General features: G+C 42.1%; 1 protein-coding gene across 4 annotated transcripts in view; it reads left to right on the forward strand.

Moving 5' to 3' along the window:
- LOC132633602 (uncharacterized) overlaps positions 1 to 15,577 on the forward strand; it is a 43,750-nt gene that overhangs the window by 12,411 nt on the left and 15,762 nt on the right. For all 4 annotated transcript variants that reach the window (XM_060350133.1, XM_060350134.1, XM_060350135.1 and 1 more), the window contains 5 exons: positions 7,820 to 7,966; positions 8,059 to 8,207; positions 8,294 to 8,424; positions 8,534 to 8,656; positions 8,736 to 8,809. In XM_060350133.1, the coding sequence (XP_060206116.1) occupies positions 7,820 to 7,966; positions 8,059 to 8,207; positions 8,294 to 8,424; positions 8,534 to 8,656; positions 8,736 to 8,809 (624 nt within the window). The remainder of the gene's footprint in view (positions 1 to 7,819; positions 7,967 to 8,058; positions 8,208 to 8,293; positions 8,425 to 8,533; positions 8,657 to 8,735; positions 8,810 to 15,577) is intronic.

Genomic DNA, 15,577 nt, shown 5'->3' on the forward strand with positions numbered 1-15,577 from the left:
AGCTCTTTTGTGAGTTGAAACACAGTTGGGCCGCATCCAATAGCTTCACCCAATTCTTCTGCGAGCCGGTAACAAAGTGCCGCAAGTATTCCTCCAACATGCCATTGAACCGCTCCGTCTGACCATCGGATTGCGGGTGAAAACTCGAGCTGTGGCTCAATTTAGACCCCAAGCACTTAAAGAGCTGGGTCCAAAAGTTGCTGGTGAAGCGAGAGTCGCGGTCACTAACAATATCCTTGGGCAGGCCCCAATATTTGACAACATGGGTAAAGAAGAGTCGAGCCGTCTCCTCTGCTGATATATACTTGGGTGCCGCAATGAAAGTAGCATACTTAGAAAACCGATCAACCACGACTAAGATAGTCGTGAGATCTCCAACCTTGGGTAAGCCGGTGATGAAATCCAGTGAGACGCTTTCCCAAGGCCTCTTTGGGACCGGTAAGGGCTCCAACAGGCCCGCTTGTGTCAAACGGTCAGACTTGTCTTTCTGGCATACTAAGCAAGTCTTCACATACTGAGCGACATCATCTGCCATCTGGGGCCAATAATATGCACGGCGTAGCAATGCCATGGTACGTTCTTCTCCAGGGTGGCCTGCCCATAGAGTATCGTGACATTCCATCAGGAGAGTTCTCCGCAAATCTCCTCCTTTAGGAACGTAAAGGCGGTTCCCTTTTGCTTTCAGGAACCCATCTTCCATGTAGAACTGGCGAGTTTTTCCTTGACCTGCTAGGTCAACCAAATACTGTGCCGAAGGGTCCTTGGTGAGAAGGCCCTGGATTTGATCTTTTATGGTGGTAGCCACCTCGCTCCCCCTAAGGGTGGCAAGCAGGCATACCGATGCTAGATCGACCCTTCGACTCAGTGCATCCGCAACATGATTGGTCTTCCCACTTCGGTATTCTAGATTGAAGTGAAATTCCGCTAGAAGTTCCTGCCATCTAGCCTGGCGGCCATTTAGGTTTGGCTGGGTCATAAAGTGACTGACAACTGTGTTGTCCATCTTCACCACGAAAGGGGAACCCAAAAGATAGTGCCTCCAAAGGCGCAAGCAATGGACGACAGCCAATAATTCTTTCTCATGAGCCGCATAGCGCCGTTCCGCATCTTTCAGTTTTCGACTTTCGTAGGCCACCGGGTGCCCCTCTTGTAGCAAGACTCCGCCCAAGGCGTAATCAGAGGCATCCGTCTCTACTTCGAAGGGTCTGGTCAAGTCGGGCAAGGCCAAAACAGGGCTACTAGACATAGCCACTTTTAGTGAGTTGAAAGCGTCTGCTCTCTTTGGCGACCAGTCCCAAGGTGTGATCTTCTTGAGGAGCTCTGTCAGTGGTAATGCAATGAGGGAGTAGTTCTTGACGAACCGTCGATAAAAGTTGCATAGGCCAAGGAACGCCCTCAAGGTATGGATATCCTTGGGTGGTGGCCAATCTGTGACAGCCTTGATCTTTTGTTGGTCCATCTTGATGCGACCTTCTTCAACAACATGCCCAAGGAAGTCAATCTGTTTCTGAGCAAAGGAGCACTTGGATAGCTTTACGTACAATTCATGCTCCCGCAACCGGTTTAGGACTTTCCTTAGGTGCTCCAGGTGTTCGCCCAATGTTTTGCTGTACACCACAATGTCGTCCAGGTATACCACCACAAATTCATCAATGTATTCTCGAAAGACCTGGTTCATTAGAGTGCAAAACGTGGCTGGAGCATTGGTCAGACCGAACGACATGACCAGGAAGTCGAACGAGCCATATCTTGTCACACATGTCGTCTTGGACTCGTCTCCTTCCGCAATGCGGACTTGCCAATAACCTGTCTTCAGGTCTATTTTGGTGAACACTGTGGCACCGCCCAGTCTGTCAAACAAGTCCGCCATTAGTGGTATGGGGTACTTGTTCTTCACGGTGATCTTGTTGAGGGCCCTATAGTCAACACAAAGCCTTAGGGTGCCATCGTGTTTCTTTTGGAATAGTACAGGTGACCCATAAGGCGACTTGGAGGGCACGATGATCCCCGTGTCCAGCATCTCCGTCAACTGTCTCCGAAGCTCGGTGAGTTCGGGTTGTGACATTCTGTAGGGTGCCCGGGCAGGTGGCTTCGCACCCGGCACTAACTCAATTTCATGATCGACCGTCCGCCTAGGCGGGAGTCGTTTCGGCATATCTTGCGGCATGACATCCTCAAATTCCTTCATGAGCTCCTTCACGGGCATTGGAATGGGACCCGAAGAACGCTCAATCTCTTCAATGCAAAGGGTAGCTAGGAATGTGGGTTCTTGTCGCTGGACCCCCTTCTTCAGCTGCAATGCAGAGATATTTCCTGAAGCCATCTTTATGGTTGTGCATGGGACAATGCAGGGCTTGGCCCCGTTTGCTCCCATCATCAGAAGCACATCCGCGGAGGGTATGGGAATGATGTTAGTTTGTCTCATGAATTCCAACCCCACTATCAAGTCGAAGTCATCAATGATCACTACCCGCAAGTCAAACTTGCCTTCATAAGGACCCATCTTTACCGGCACTCCTTTGGCTATCCCACCCACCAATTGGGGCGGTGAGTTGATAGCTTTGACACGACCTTTACCCTTTCCAACAACTAGGCCAAGGCGTTCTACTTCTGTGGTGGCCAGATAGTTGTGCGTTGCACCTGTGTCTATCATGGCCTTAATGGGTCTGCCATTTACTCTCAAGTCGACAAACATCAGGGTCTTCTCCTTGCGGGGAGGAGGCCCGTTGCCTGCCTTTGTCTTTCCCCCCTTGGCAGTCGAGCTGGGGTCCTTCTTTTTGCATATGCCGGCACTGGTGCCCTCTACAGCGTTGGAAATGGAACAAACAAGTGCATTGAAAGCACCTATTGGTTCTGTCTGATCCGCATCATCCTCATCATCATCCGTCCCATCATCCAGAATTTGATGGGCGTTCATCTGTGCCTGTGGGCATTCATTGTTCCAATGTGGTCCGCCGCAATGACGACATCCTGAGGGGGGCTTCCGCCCTCGATCATTATTATGAGATGCAGCACTATTGTTGCCTGAGGAGGAACCTTTAGATTTGGTCACACTACGATCTCCCCCACTTCGGCTGGGGCCAGCATTGTAGGATTGGCCCCCTTTGAATCCCCCACGGGCTGGTGGTTGAGGTCTATCCTTTCGAGCATCCACTTGGTAGTCACCGAGGCATTCCGCAACTTGGATAGCCTTGGGCAAGGAATCCACCCTTTGTCTTTGTATTTCCATGCGGGCATAGGGTTTCAAACCTTCCATGAACGTGAAAAGCTTGTCCTTGTCGCCCATGTCCCTTATGTTCACCATGAGTGCAGAGAACTCGCGGACATAATCTCGGACTGACTTCGTTTGCCTGAGTTCCCGAAGTTTCCTCCGTGCATTATACTCGACGTTCTCGAGGAAGAACTGTAAACGAATGGCTGCTTTTAGTTCTTCCCATGTCTCAAGAGCATCCTCACTTGCCTTGATAGCTTCATATTTCACACGCCACCAGAGTTTGGCGTCGCCTTGTAAATACATGGCAGCAGTTGCTACCTTCTTGGGCTCCTCCAGTTCTCCCACAGCGTCGAAGTAATGCTCGATGTCAAAGATGAAATTTTCCACTTCTTTGGCGTTTCGAGCACCCTGATAGGGCTTTGGTTTAGGAATCTTGAGTTTCTAGGGTGCCGCGGCAATGTTTGCCGCGCCCCCAATAGGATTGCCCCCTCCTCGGAGCAGGCCCTGTAAGGCAGCGTTGACAACATTGAGCTGATTAGTCAAGTTGTCGATGGTTACTTGCATGGCAGTCATTCTATCTGCCTCCTGAGTCCTATGGGCTAGGTCCTCATCTCTTTGTGCGGCAGCCGTCTGTGCGGCTGCATCAGTGTCAGTAGCAATATTCACAATGTCTTGTTCGGCCTGCCGCATCCTGCGGTCCAGGTCCTCCACCCTTTCGGTCACGAGTCGAAATCTATTGACCGCAGTTTCCAAAATCAAGAGGCGGTCTCCATGGTTCACCATGGTCAGAAAGTGACAACAATAGCAACGTGTTCCCTCGTCCGATGTCGAGCCTAAGCTCTGATACCAACTGTTACGCGGCGCCTTCCTGAGACTTCTTGGAAGGGCGACGTAAGGCTAAGCAACCGATGATTCCAAGGTTACTGTCCGCCAACCGGGGTCCCCTCCGCACGCTAGACGAGACTGTCAGTGCCGTGCGGGAAAACCAATGTCAAAAGCAATTGAGAGAACATGAAAGTGAATTGAGAAAAGAGTTGTTTGCATTAATGAAAAGCTATTACAAAGAAAGCAAGCGGTGTCGAGGGGGAGAGACACCAGTACAGAGAATTGATTGCTTGCTTGAAAGTTTTGATTGCTTGATCCCCCTTAATAATGCTTTAAAAATAAAAACCCAAGTCATAGAACTAGACATAGACTTGCTAGAGAAACACAATCAAAATACATAAAGTAAACTACTCTATAATTACAACAAAAAAGGAGACCTAACTAGAGCAGGTCCATGTGCACCCTCGGTCGGGGCACTGTCATGCGCGCAGGGCACTGTGCGCGCGCGCACTGGGCGCTGAGCGCTGGCACTGTAGCAGGGCTGCATTGACACTGGGCGCTGGGCACGCGTTGGGGCGCGGCCAGCGCAGGAGCGCGCGCGAGGGGCATAGATGGGGTGACATAGGCAGAAGCAACCTTGTCACTTGGGGCGTCCGAGACCACGGGGCCGTCCATGGCGCTAGGCGCTGAGAGGCTTGCCATGGCGCCATGGGGCGCGCCCAAGGGGTCATGGGGCATGGCTGGAAAGCCGCCCATGACAATACATATGTATATATATAACATTAGTAAAAACATGATAAGTAGGGAGAGCAATAACTTATAACCGATCCATGGTCTGGTGCTTGCGTCCCGCCAGCAGAACACTCAGTCCTTGCCAGGGAACATGAGATTTGATAAAATATGAAAGGATCCAATCATTATGAGAGATCGTCCGGGACATGGGTGGAGCGATCCTCATCCTACGGTGGCTACGTAGTTTCAGGCTATCTGAAACCCTCCTCGGTAATTAATGCAACTCCCAAAACATGAACATGACAAATAGTGGCACTTGCTGCCCATGGTATATCATGAATCATAACTTGCTTGTACATAGTGTTCATGAATCATAACTTGCTTGTACATGGTTTTCATGAATCATAACTTGCTTGTACATGGTTTTCATGAATCATAACTTGCTTGTATAGTTTCATAAGATAACTTGTCATAGTCTTGCAAAACATGTTTTTCGCTCATGAGTAATAACAATAGTTCGAAATCATATATATATACTTGTCTTGAAAACATGCTTGTAACTTGCTGGATGAAATCATAAAATTTCATATAAACATAATGAGAACACATGAGGAAGAATTCATGATTCATGGATTAAGCTAGGATTTCCTAATAACCGTAATGGAAGATTAGGAATGCAATAACGAATATAGATACAAAATTCATGCACATAAATACATAATTACGGGCTACCAATATGTTGGGTTTAATGCCCTAGGATTTGAACTTCATGGATTTTACGAAACGGATCATGGGGAAGAACATAGAGATTCCCACATGTGGATGGAAGTTCTACATACCTTAACTTCCCGGTTTTGAGCGTATCACAATGTCCTTCAACCCCTTCAACTTCAATCTATAGCAATACAAGTCATAGGGATTCTATATTAGCAACAATATCCATGTTTTGTTCATCTAAGCATTTTATCAAACACTTAGTGGGCATGAAGCTCTATAACCCTCATTAATGGTGTTTTCTTCACCAAATCCCCATTCTTTTACTTCTAGTCATTTCTACAATCCCAATTAGATGCAATTAACATCATTCTTCATCACCCATATGAATACAACAATCCCAAGTCAACAATCCAACAATTCTAGCATAGTTCATATAATCATCTTCAACAAACCCAATTATTATTCTCCCAAGAATTCATCAATTCACAATTATAAGTGATTAGGGAGTAGAAATATTACCTTTTGGGTAGTCACCACGAAATCAACACCCCCAAGTCCGATCTTTAGCTTAAAATGACGACAACAACTTGTACTACACTTTATCCTTCATGAGCTTCGGGATTCGGGGCCTTAAACTTGGTTGATTCTCTACTTTCTCTCTCTAGCTCTCCTCTCTCTCTCACTTTCTCTCTCTAAAAATCTGAAATTTGTGAATATGGAGGCTGCTAGGGTTTTTATTTTCTTTATATACCAATGGGAAAATGGGTTGACCCAACTTGAAAACGGGTTGGGACCTTTCTGTCTTAAAACGTCCATATCTCCCTATCCCGATGTCGCCTGTGAACCCACGACCTATGGTTGGAAAGGTATTTCAATTATCTACAACTTTCGTTCTTTGAGTTTTCCCAAATTCTCAACTTACGATAGGGTTATGGCCTCCCGAAGTCAGGTGACCCGAAACTTAATTGCGGACCAAGATACGTCCATGTTACGGTCCCGTAACACAAGGGACGGACCGTAACTTGGCGTCGTACCTTGGTGAAAATTTCCAGTAAGTTTCTGGAAATTTTCCCTGTGTTACGGTCCGTAACACAAGGTACGGCCCGTAACACGAAGGACGGACCGTATCTTGGAGGAAATTTCCAGTGAGTCTCTGGAAATTTTCTCCGTGTTACGGCTCACTGTTACGGCCCGTAACACGAGTTACGGTCCGTAACGTCACCGTAACGCAGACGAATTTTCCAGCGAACGTGCTTCACTCAACTGGGCATAACTCCTTGCACAGATGTCCGTTTAATCCCCATAATATACCGTTGGAAAGCTATTCAATAGGGCTACAACTTTCATCAAGGAGGTTCTTCCAGATTCGCAACGGATCGAGGAGTTATCGCTGCCCGAAATAAGCCTATCAACCATTTTCGCAAACGCTCAAACCTTCAGTGTTTTCACTAGAACTCTAATGATATGAGCTTAAACTTAGTTCCAAGATGCGGGGTGTTACACACAAAGGCCCGGTGAAACGTTTCAAAAAATTACCCTGCTTGAATGAACTCTTTAAAAGATATTACATCCACTTTGATTGAATTCTCCTCTCTAAATAAACCAAGCTGGTCCTCTTGGTTCTGCAGGTGGAGCTTGAGGAAGTGGTTGTTTCAGATCCCAAGTTCCTTACATGCAAAACCAGAGAACCGAAGAAGAAGCTGCTCCCATTGAATCTAAAAAGGTTCAGCTTGTAAAATAGTCAATGTTCAAGAGATAAACAAGGTAGTTATCCCAAAAAGAAAACAATAAGTGAGGTTAGCTCATTATAGCCCACTTGGCACTTCAACAAACTATGAAAATAATTAGGCTCTGATTTTCTGCCTTAATGTCTTAGGTTTTTTTTTTTGATAAGGTAAATAATTTTATTAACAATTGGGGAATCCCCGTGTAGAAGCTGTATACCAAAAGAAGAGAACCTATATCGAAATATAGTTCTCAACAAAAGAGATCCAATTCTCTATACGAATAGGGACCTCGAAAGTAAAGAGTGGACCAGGTGTAGATCGGGGGATACTTAGATTTGTCTTACTAGAACGGTGGGAGTAACTAATATGTACTAAAATATAGTTCTCAACAAAAGAGATCCAATTCTCTATACGAATAGGGACCTCGAAAGTAAAGTTTGGACCAGGTATAGATCGGGGGATACTTAGATTTGCATCCTGAAGTATTGTTAGAATAGCCATTCTTTAGGAAAGTCTTCCTTTATTTTGTCTTACTAGAACAGTGGGAGTAACTAATATGTACACACCTTACTGATGTCTTTTTTTATTCTTTGTTTCATTGTAGGCAATCTGCAGATTTGGATGCTTTGCAGCCTTTGTTGAAGAAATACATTTCTTATTTGGCAACAGACATTTTGCCATCATCTACTCCGAATCCAAGGCCTAGGGTTGAGTTGGATCGAGTAACTGTATGGCTTGGGATCAAAGCATTGTAGGAAGTAGTTGGCTTCTGTTCCCTCGTGTGTTAGCTATTGTATTCATCTTTTTTATTTTTCTTATTATTACATTTTCTGTGTCTTGAAGGCTTGGATTCTTGGAGCCTCCAACTTTTGAAGAAGGCATTTTAGATCGCTATCCCATTTTTCTGAGTGTCGTTCTCAACCATATTAGTGATGATTCACCAGAGTTTTCTTATGCAGTTAATTGTCTGAGATTATTGTTTGAGATGCTTGGTATGTTTTCCATATATACCTTTTTAGGATTCTGAATTTACTCCTTCAGCTAATACCTGATATATCTCCAATCACACTTTGTTAAGGATATAAGCTTTGGTTGAAGACTTCACTATCTCCAAGTGTGATGCGCAACACACTATTGGGTCAGTGTTTCCACACTCGAAATGAGAAAAGCCATAAGGAAATTTTTGATCTTTTCCAGCCTTTTCTACAGGCATGTTTTTCACTCAGCTATGTAATTTATTACTGTGTGGTTATCTTCTTTTAATTGATCAATCTGTGGTCCTAGTTACGTTTTCCACTCTCATGTGTAAACCCTGCAGTCTCTTGAAGCTTTACAAGACGGAGAACATGAAAAGCAACGGAGAAATCTTCTTTATTTTCTCCTGCATCAAGTTACTGCGAGTAGTAACTTCAGCTTGCTCATGAGAAAAAGGGCTTGCCAGGTTATTATCTTGCCATCAGCTCAAAGCGTGTTAATATTTATGTGCAGTCTTATTCATCACGAGATTCCATATATTGCAGATAGCTCTTCTCATAGTCCACCGAGGTTATACTATGAGCCCGCCTTCTCCGCCATATGAATGTGCACATATGTGGTATGTATATGTACCTAGAGGTCAATTATTCATATGATTGAGTGACTGATATTTTTGTCCTTTGTATTGGTTACCTTAAGGATTTGTTTAAGATACAATGTAAAAAAGAGAAAAGCACAAAAAGCGACAAGGTCCTTGGGGCTTGAAGCTCAAAGTGTGAAGTGCAGCGTACGCTTTTTTGAAGTGAATCACATAAATTACCCTAAACCTTAAACCCTAAACCAGCTGGAGGTTTGGAGACAAACTCTGGAGTCCAAAGGGTTTAAGTTGAACATAACCAAGACGGAGTACTTGGAATACAAGTGCACTGATGTTAGAGCGTGAGGCGGGCGTGGAAGGGAGGCTTGAGACATAGGTCATCCAAAATTGAGGAAGTTTTAAATATCTTGGGTCCATTATCTAAGGAAATGGGGAGATTGACGAGTCTCTGGTTTTCAACAAAGGTATGGCAGTTTGGTCAGCTCTCCGGCGATCTCTACAACCCATCCGTTGTATATCCACAACACAACTCTGCCATTTAACTACAACTAATATTCAACACCATCCAAAAATATCTTTCCTCAAATGGGTTGGTGGATACATACCTTCGAGTTCTTTTACGCCGCAAAACCCGCTCTGCTGAGTTTCGCCTTCTTCATATGACAAGCGCTACCCATCGTTGCAGGTTCCAAGTCCTGTCCCCGCCTAATACCAAAATATATGATTTAGTACTATAATAACCAAATTGTTATTAAAATAACTGATTTCAGCATCGGTTATCGTATTAATTTGTTGTAGTTACTGTTAAAATAATGCTCTGTTGTTTTTCTTTTCTTTTGAAATGCTTTTACTTGAGCAACAACCTCTCTACCTCCCAAGATAAGGGTAAGGTGTGCGTACCAGTGTTCAGGAAAGCGTGAAGCGGAAAAAGGCGATAAGGCCCTGCTTCACGCTCGTTTCATTGAGGTGAAGCGCAACTTTGTAAAAAAGACCAAAATGAATAGAGAACATATATATAAGCAAAAGTTCAAATTAAAAACTAAAATCGATATCCTCCATAGACCATAGGACAAACTAGATCAAAGTTATTAATGTTTCAACATCTAATTCTATTCTTTTGAAAGATTGTCAAAATCTTGTATTCCTTTCATTATCATATTGCTCATCATCTTCTTCAACTCCATCATCATCTTCTTCAACTTCATCAACTAGGGAATGACTTGTGGCTACTTCTTTTCCCCTCCTATGTTGGTAGGGGTGGGCGATCAGTATTTGGTTCGGTATTTCTAAATTTCGGGTTCGGTAATTCGGTAATCGGTAATTAAAAATAGATACCAAATACCGAACCAAAAAAGTTCGGTTCGGTTCGGTAAATCAAACTTCGTTTCGGTAAATTCTGGTACGGTATTCGGGATTTACCATTCAAAAGAGAATGATCAATAATCTACTATACTAATTTAAAATGAACTGTCCAATGCTCCATGAAAAAAGCAATCCAATGTTTCGTACATAGTTTTGGAAGCAAAATATGTCATGCAAAAGTGCAGTGCTATCAATTGTAGCATGTCAAAGTACAACATCTCTTTAACAGCAGTAAGCAAACATTACCATATACCAGAAATAAAAATACTAAAATCAACTCACAAAAGAAATGTCTACACACTTCCAAGTAGATCTAACTTAAGACCTTTCTTGTTTTGATTTAATGAAGACTGCCTAAAGACTTTGCTCAAAACCTAAGCTCTTGATGGACAAGCATGTGGCAAGCATCACTAAAAGTTTAAAACTAGACGACTGCTTTACGAATCAGAAAACAACAAAAACTAAAAGATCTATTCCAGTGGCTAAATAACTAACATGAAGGAGGAAAGGTCTATAGTAATATTGATTCACAACTCGCCTAGAATTTTATACTTTTATTTCGGTATTCGGTATTTACCGAATTACCGAACGGTATAATTGTAAATACCGAATACCAAAATTGAAATACCGAATTTTATATTTTTATTCCAAAAAACCGAACCGAATACCGAAATAGCCGGTTCGGTAATTCGGTTTTCGGTGTTTTATGCCCATCCCTATATGTTGGCTTGAAGTATTCCCCCTTATACCATAGTGGTTCTCCTCAACTCCCATTGCCTCGGCAACAACACCGAAAGTGAAATCGGAATCTCCTAAAAAAATGCTTCATCTTCAGCATTCTCAACTCTGGTTAGCCATTCATTGGCATCATCAATATTGTCCAAAGCAATTGGATCAATTACATTGCGAGCATTGTAATGACGCCTCAATGTTCTATCGTATTTTATGAACACTAGGTCATTGAGGCGCTTTAGGGTTAGGGTGTTCCTCATTTTGCTATGAATCTGCAAATAAGTTGTGGCAAGTAATTACTAAGAGTTAAGACAATTGAGATATGATTAGTTATCTCAATATACTAAATCTTTCTTCTTAGTTCTTACATGTTCAAACACGCTCCAGTTTCTCTCACAGCCGGATGAGCTACAAATTAGACCTAGAACTTTCATGGCGAACTCTTGTAATTCTGGAGTGTCTCCACCATAAAGCCTCCACCATTCAACTATTAAAGTAGAACAAATATTCAAGAATTAATGAGTATAAAGAAACAAGTTAAACTATTAAGAAAGATTGATGAATTGGCTCACCTGGTGACTTCTTCTTTCTTTGTCTTATAGCCATTGCAAGTCCAAAGGTTCTTTCAGAATTAGTATAAGCACTTGGTTGTAACCCTATTTGATCTTGCTCTTCTTCCTCAGGAACCAACTTAGCAACCCTCCCATAGAATCCCTTCGTCACTTTTGCATTTAGTGATCGCATCTCATTGTTATCATAAAAAGTTAATGGGTTCAACCTATTCCCAGCGGCATGCGAAGGTTGATGAAGTTGATCCGCCCACCTTTTATCAATGAAGTCGATCCGCCCACCTTTTATCAATGAAGTCATAGACTTTTGCATACTTAGAGCCCGTTTGGATTGGCTTATAATTTGCTTATAAGCTGTTTTCAGCTTTTTTGAGTGTTTGGCTGGCCAGCTTAAAGTCATTTTGTGCTTAAAATAAGCTCAAAAAAATAATTGGGCCCATTTGACTTAGCTTATCTAAAGCAACTTATAAGCTGAAAACAACTTATAAGCCAAAAATAAGTTAGACTACCCAACTTATTTTTTTTAGCTTATAAGCTGTTTGAGCCTATCCAAACAGGCTCTTATGCGGGTCACTAAATGATTTTCGAATAGACTCCTTAACCCTATCCATAGCTTCAAAAAGGTAGCCCATGAGTGGTTTTTGTTCACCATCCACCAAACAAAGTACTTTAATCAACGACCCACCAACTTTAAGAGCATGAACAACACTATTCCAAAAAGTATAAACATCATTATGCGTGCAACTTCTTTCCCCATACCTTCTTTTGCAAATTTACTATTGTTCCATTCATTTGAAATAAAAAAGCTTCTCAAATTGGCCTTTTGCATGTGCATGCGTTGCAAGGTCAAGAAAGCAATAGCAAATCTAGTCTGGCCAGGTTTCACCAAGTTTTTTTGTTTTGTGAATCTCCTCATCATGTTCAACAATAAAGGCCTTTGAACAATGTAGGAATGTGCCTTAACTTCCTTAGTGAAAACTTCTGTGAAGGGTCTTTCCTTGAAAACACCTTGAACATCAAATTTATACAATGAGCCGCACATGGAGTCCAATATATGTTCGGAAACACTCACTTCAACATAGCACCTGTTTTAACATTTTCAGCTGCATTATCTGTAACAACTTGAACAACATTCTCTGCTCCAATCTTCTCTATGGTGCTCTGGAACAAGGAGAACATCTTGATGGAATCAGTAGACGAGTCGCTTGCATCAACAGATTCAAGAAATAAGTTTCCTTTTCCAGCTCTTGATGATCATTTTTCCAGTTCTTGCCGTTCACTTAAACATCATAATGGAACATTCGGATTGCTTCCATTCTACCTGATTATCCTCACCTATTTTTTTTCTCTTCAGCAATATACAAAATCAGCAGAGAAGAGCAAATAGAGCAGCAAAAGTTTTAATCACTGTTCACTGTTCACTGTTAAGAAAATAAAAAAAAACAGCAAGGCAAACTCCATTAACAACAGAACACTAGTGAAAAAAAGTTCAGCAAGCAAAAAACAGAGCAGAACTGCTCATTTCGGGAAAAAAAAAACAGAGAAGAAGTCGAGAGAGAGTAGAAAAAAGAAGAAGAAGAAAAGCCCTCAAATTGAAGTGGTTATGGAGGTACTCTTAAGACCCTCAAAGCTTATGGAGCAAGGTAATCAAAGCCAAATATGAAGTAGAAGACCACTGGATGACTAAACCAGTAAACTCAGCTTATGGAGTTAGTCTTTAAAGGTCACAAAGGTACTATGGCCAGCTGTAAAGAATCGAGTTTCAATCAGAGTGCTAAATGGTAACAAGACGTCCTTCTGGAATGATTATTGGCTGGGGAATGGAGCTTTGAAGGATCTACAACAACAACAACAACAACATGCCCAGTATAAAATGGAGCTTTGAAGGATCTGTTCTCTGACATATATGCTTTAGCTTATCACCAACAAAGATCTATAGCTGAAATGTGGTCACCTCAAGGTTGGGAATTGATACTCAGAAGAGACCTGAGGATTGAGAGATAAATAGAATGGTTGAGTTCTACAGACAACTGGATAACTTCACAGGAACTCAAAACGGAGATGACACATTGAGATGGCAGGGACATAGCAGTGGAAATTTCAGTGTTAATGCAACCTATAAAATTATAAACCAACCAACCAACACCTCAAGTCACCAACTAGCCCTGGAAGTATATTAGGAAGACCAAGATACCATACAAGGTTGCATGCTTCTCATGGTTACTGGCAAAGGAAGCTATGCTCACACATGAAAATTTAAAGAAGAGGAATTGGAATATGTGCTCAAGATGTTTTCTTTGTGCAAAGGAAGTAGAGACAGTTGGTCACCTATTTTTGCACTGCAGGATAACTGATTAGTTATGGAAGATCTTCATTGATCTCAGAGACATAGCCTGGACAATGCCTGGAAAGATTACTGAAGCTCTCTTTGGTTGGGAGGCAACTGGAGCTGGAGCAGATGGCATGAACAGATGGAGGAGGGTCCCTGCTTGCATTTGGTGGGCAATTTGGAAAGAAAGGAACTCTAGATGCTTTGAGAACAACAGCAGCACAATGCAGGAGATCAACCTTAACTGTATTAACCGTTTTTCTTTTTGGTGTAACCAGATCTACCTACAACAACAACAACAACAACCTAGTGAAATCCCACATCGTAGGGTCTGGGGAGGGTAGAGTGTACGCAGACCTGACTCCTACCAAGGTAGGACGGTTGTTTCCGAAAGACCCCCGGCTCAATAAAAGCATAAAAAGAAGTCAGATACGGTTAGATAAGGTTAAGAGATTCGGATAAGAGATTTAAAGCGATATGGAAATGAAATAATGCAAGCGACACAGATAATACAGGATAATCAGAGCACAGAAAATAACCGATAATAGCAGAAATCAGAGCAGATGACACAGGATAACCAAAGCACAGGAAATAACACATAATAACAGATAATAGCAGAAATCGGAGCACAAGAAATTATATTGCAATAATGCGACTACTAATAAGAACGGATAACGAGACTACTAACCAGATCTACCTAGAGGATACTATATCTATCCTAGACTCATTAGGTTCCTGTTAGAACTGTAAACTAGTTTTACTCTCGTTTGCTCACTTGTAAATATGGTTTCAGTACAACCCATGTACTGTTTTGTGTTTAATACATAAAACATGTTACCTTCTCAAAAAAAAAAATGAAGAAGAAGAAGAAGAAAAAGAACCCTAGAATTCAGAAAGTCGCGAGCCTATCAGAAAGAAAAAGAACTCTAGCCTGAAAGAAGATGAAAAAAGAAGAAGAAAGAAGAAGAAGAAAGAAGAGAAAGAAATTACCTGAAAGTGGAGAAGAAGAACTGCAAAACCCTAGCCGAGCTTTAGAAGTTGCAAAATAAGATTTTTCAAAGTTGCGATTAATATTTCCAAAAAAAAATCCACCTTTTAAAAAGCCTGCTACATAAAGCGCTCGCCTTATCACGCTTCACTTCGACTTACGCTGCACCACTGGAAGCAATCGCTTCCTTTCACCTCCCTCACTTTAGGTTGTTGGAGCGACACTGCCACGCTTTAAAGCGGTGAAGCGCTCGCTTTCCGGAACGCTGGTGCGTACACACTACCCTCCCCAGACCCCACTTGTGGGATTACACTAAGTATGTCTTCTATACTGACCTTTCAAAAGTCAAACAGGATTTTTTGTTAATTTCCTCTTCATACAAAATTGTACATTATGATGTTAAAGATGCATATGATAGTAGTTTGTGCAATTTTAAGTTTCTTCCTCTTTAGTTTCACCCTTTTCGGTATACCTCTTGTATATAGCCAAGTTAGCCTTGTTATTATTAATGAAATCTTTTACTTGATCAAAAAAGTAGTTTGTGCTATTTATTCTTGTCATTTAATTGAGCAAAATTGTTAATGTTACCTTAAAAATGAATTTGAGCAGAGTCTAATTTGAGTCATTTGACCTTGTAAGTGAAGCAAAAACATTGGAGGAGTTACATTGATTGTGTGAAAAAGAGAGAGAGAACAGGATAGAAACAACATGTTGAGTTGATTAAAGTCACTATTTTATTGTTTCCCATATATGAGTTGTTACCCTAATCCTTTTTTTTTTTTTTTGAAATTGGTAATTGTGTATTCATC

This window comes from Lycium barbarum, chromosome 3 (assembly GCF_019175385.1).
Source record: "Lycium barbarum isolate Lr01 chromosome 3, ASM1917538v2, whole genome shotgun sequence".
NCBI classification, from domain to species: domain Eukaryota; kingdom Viridiplantae; phylum Streptophyta; class Magnoliopsida; order Solanales; family Solanaceae; genus Lycium; species Lycium barbarum.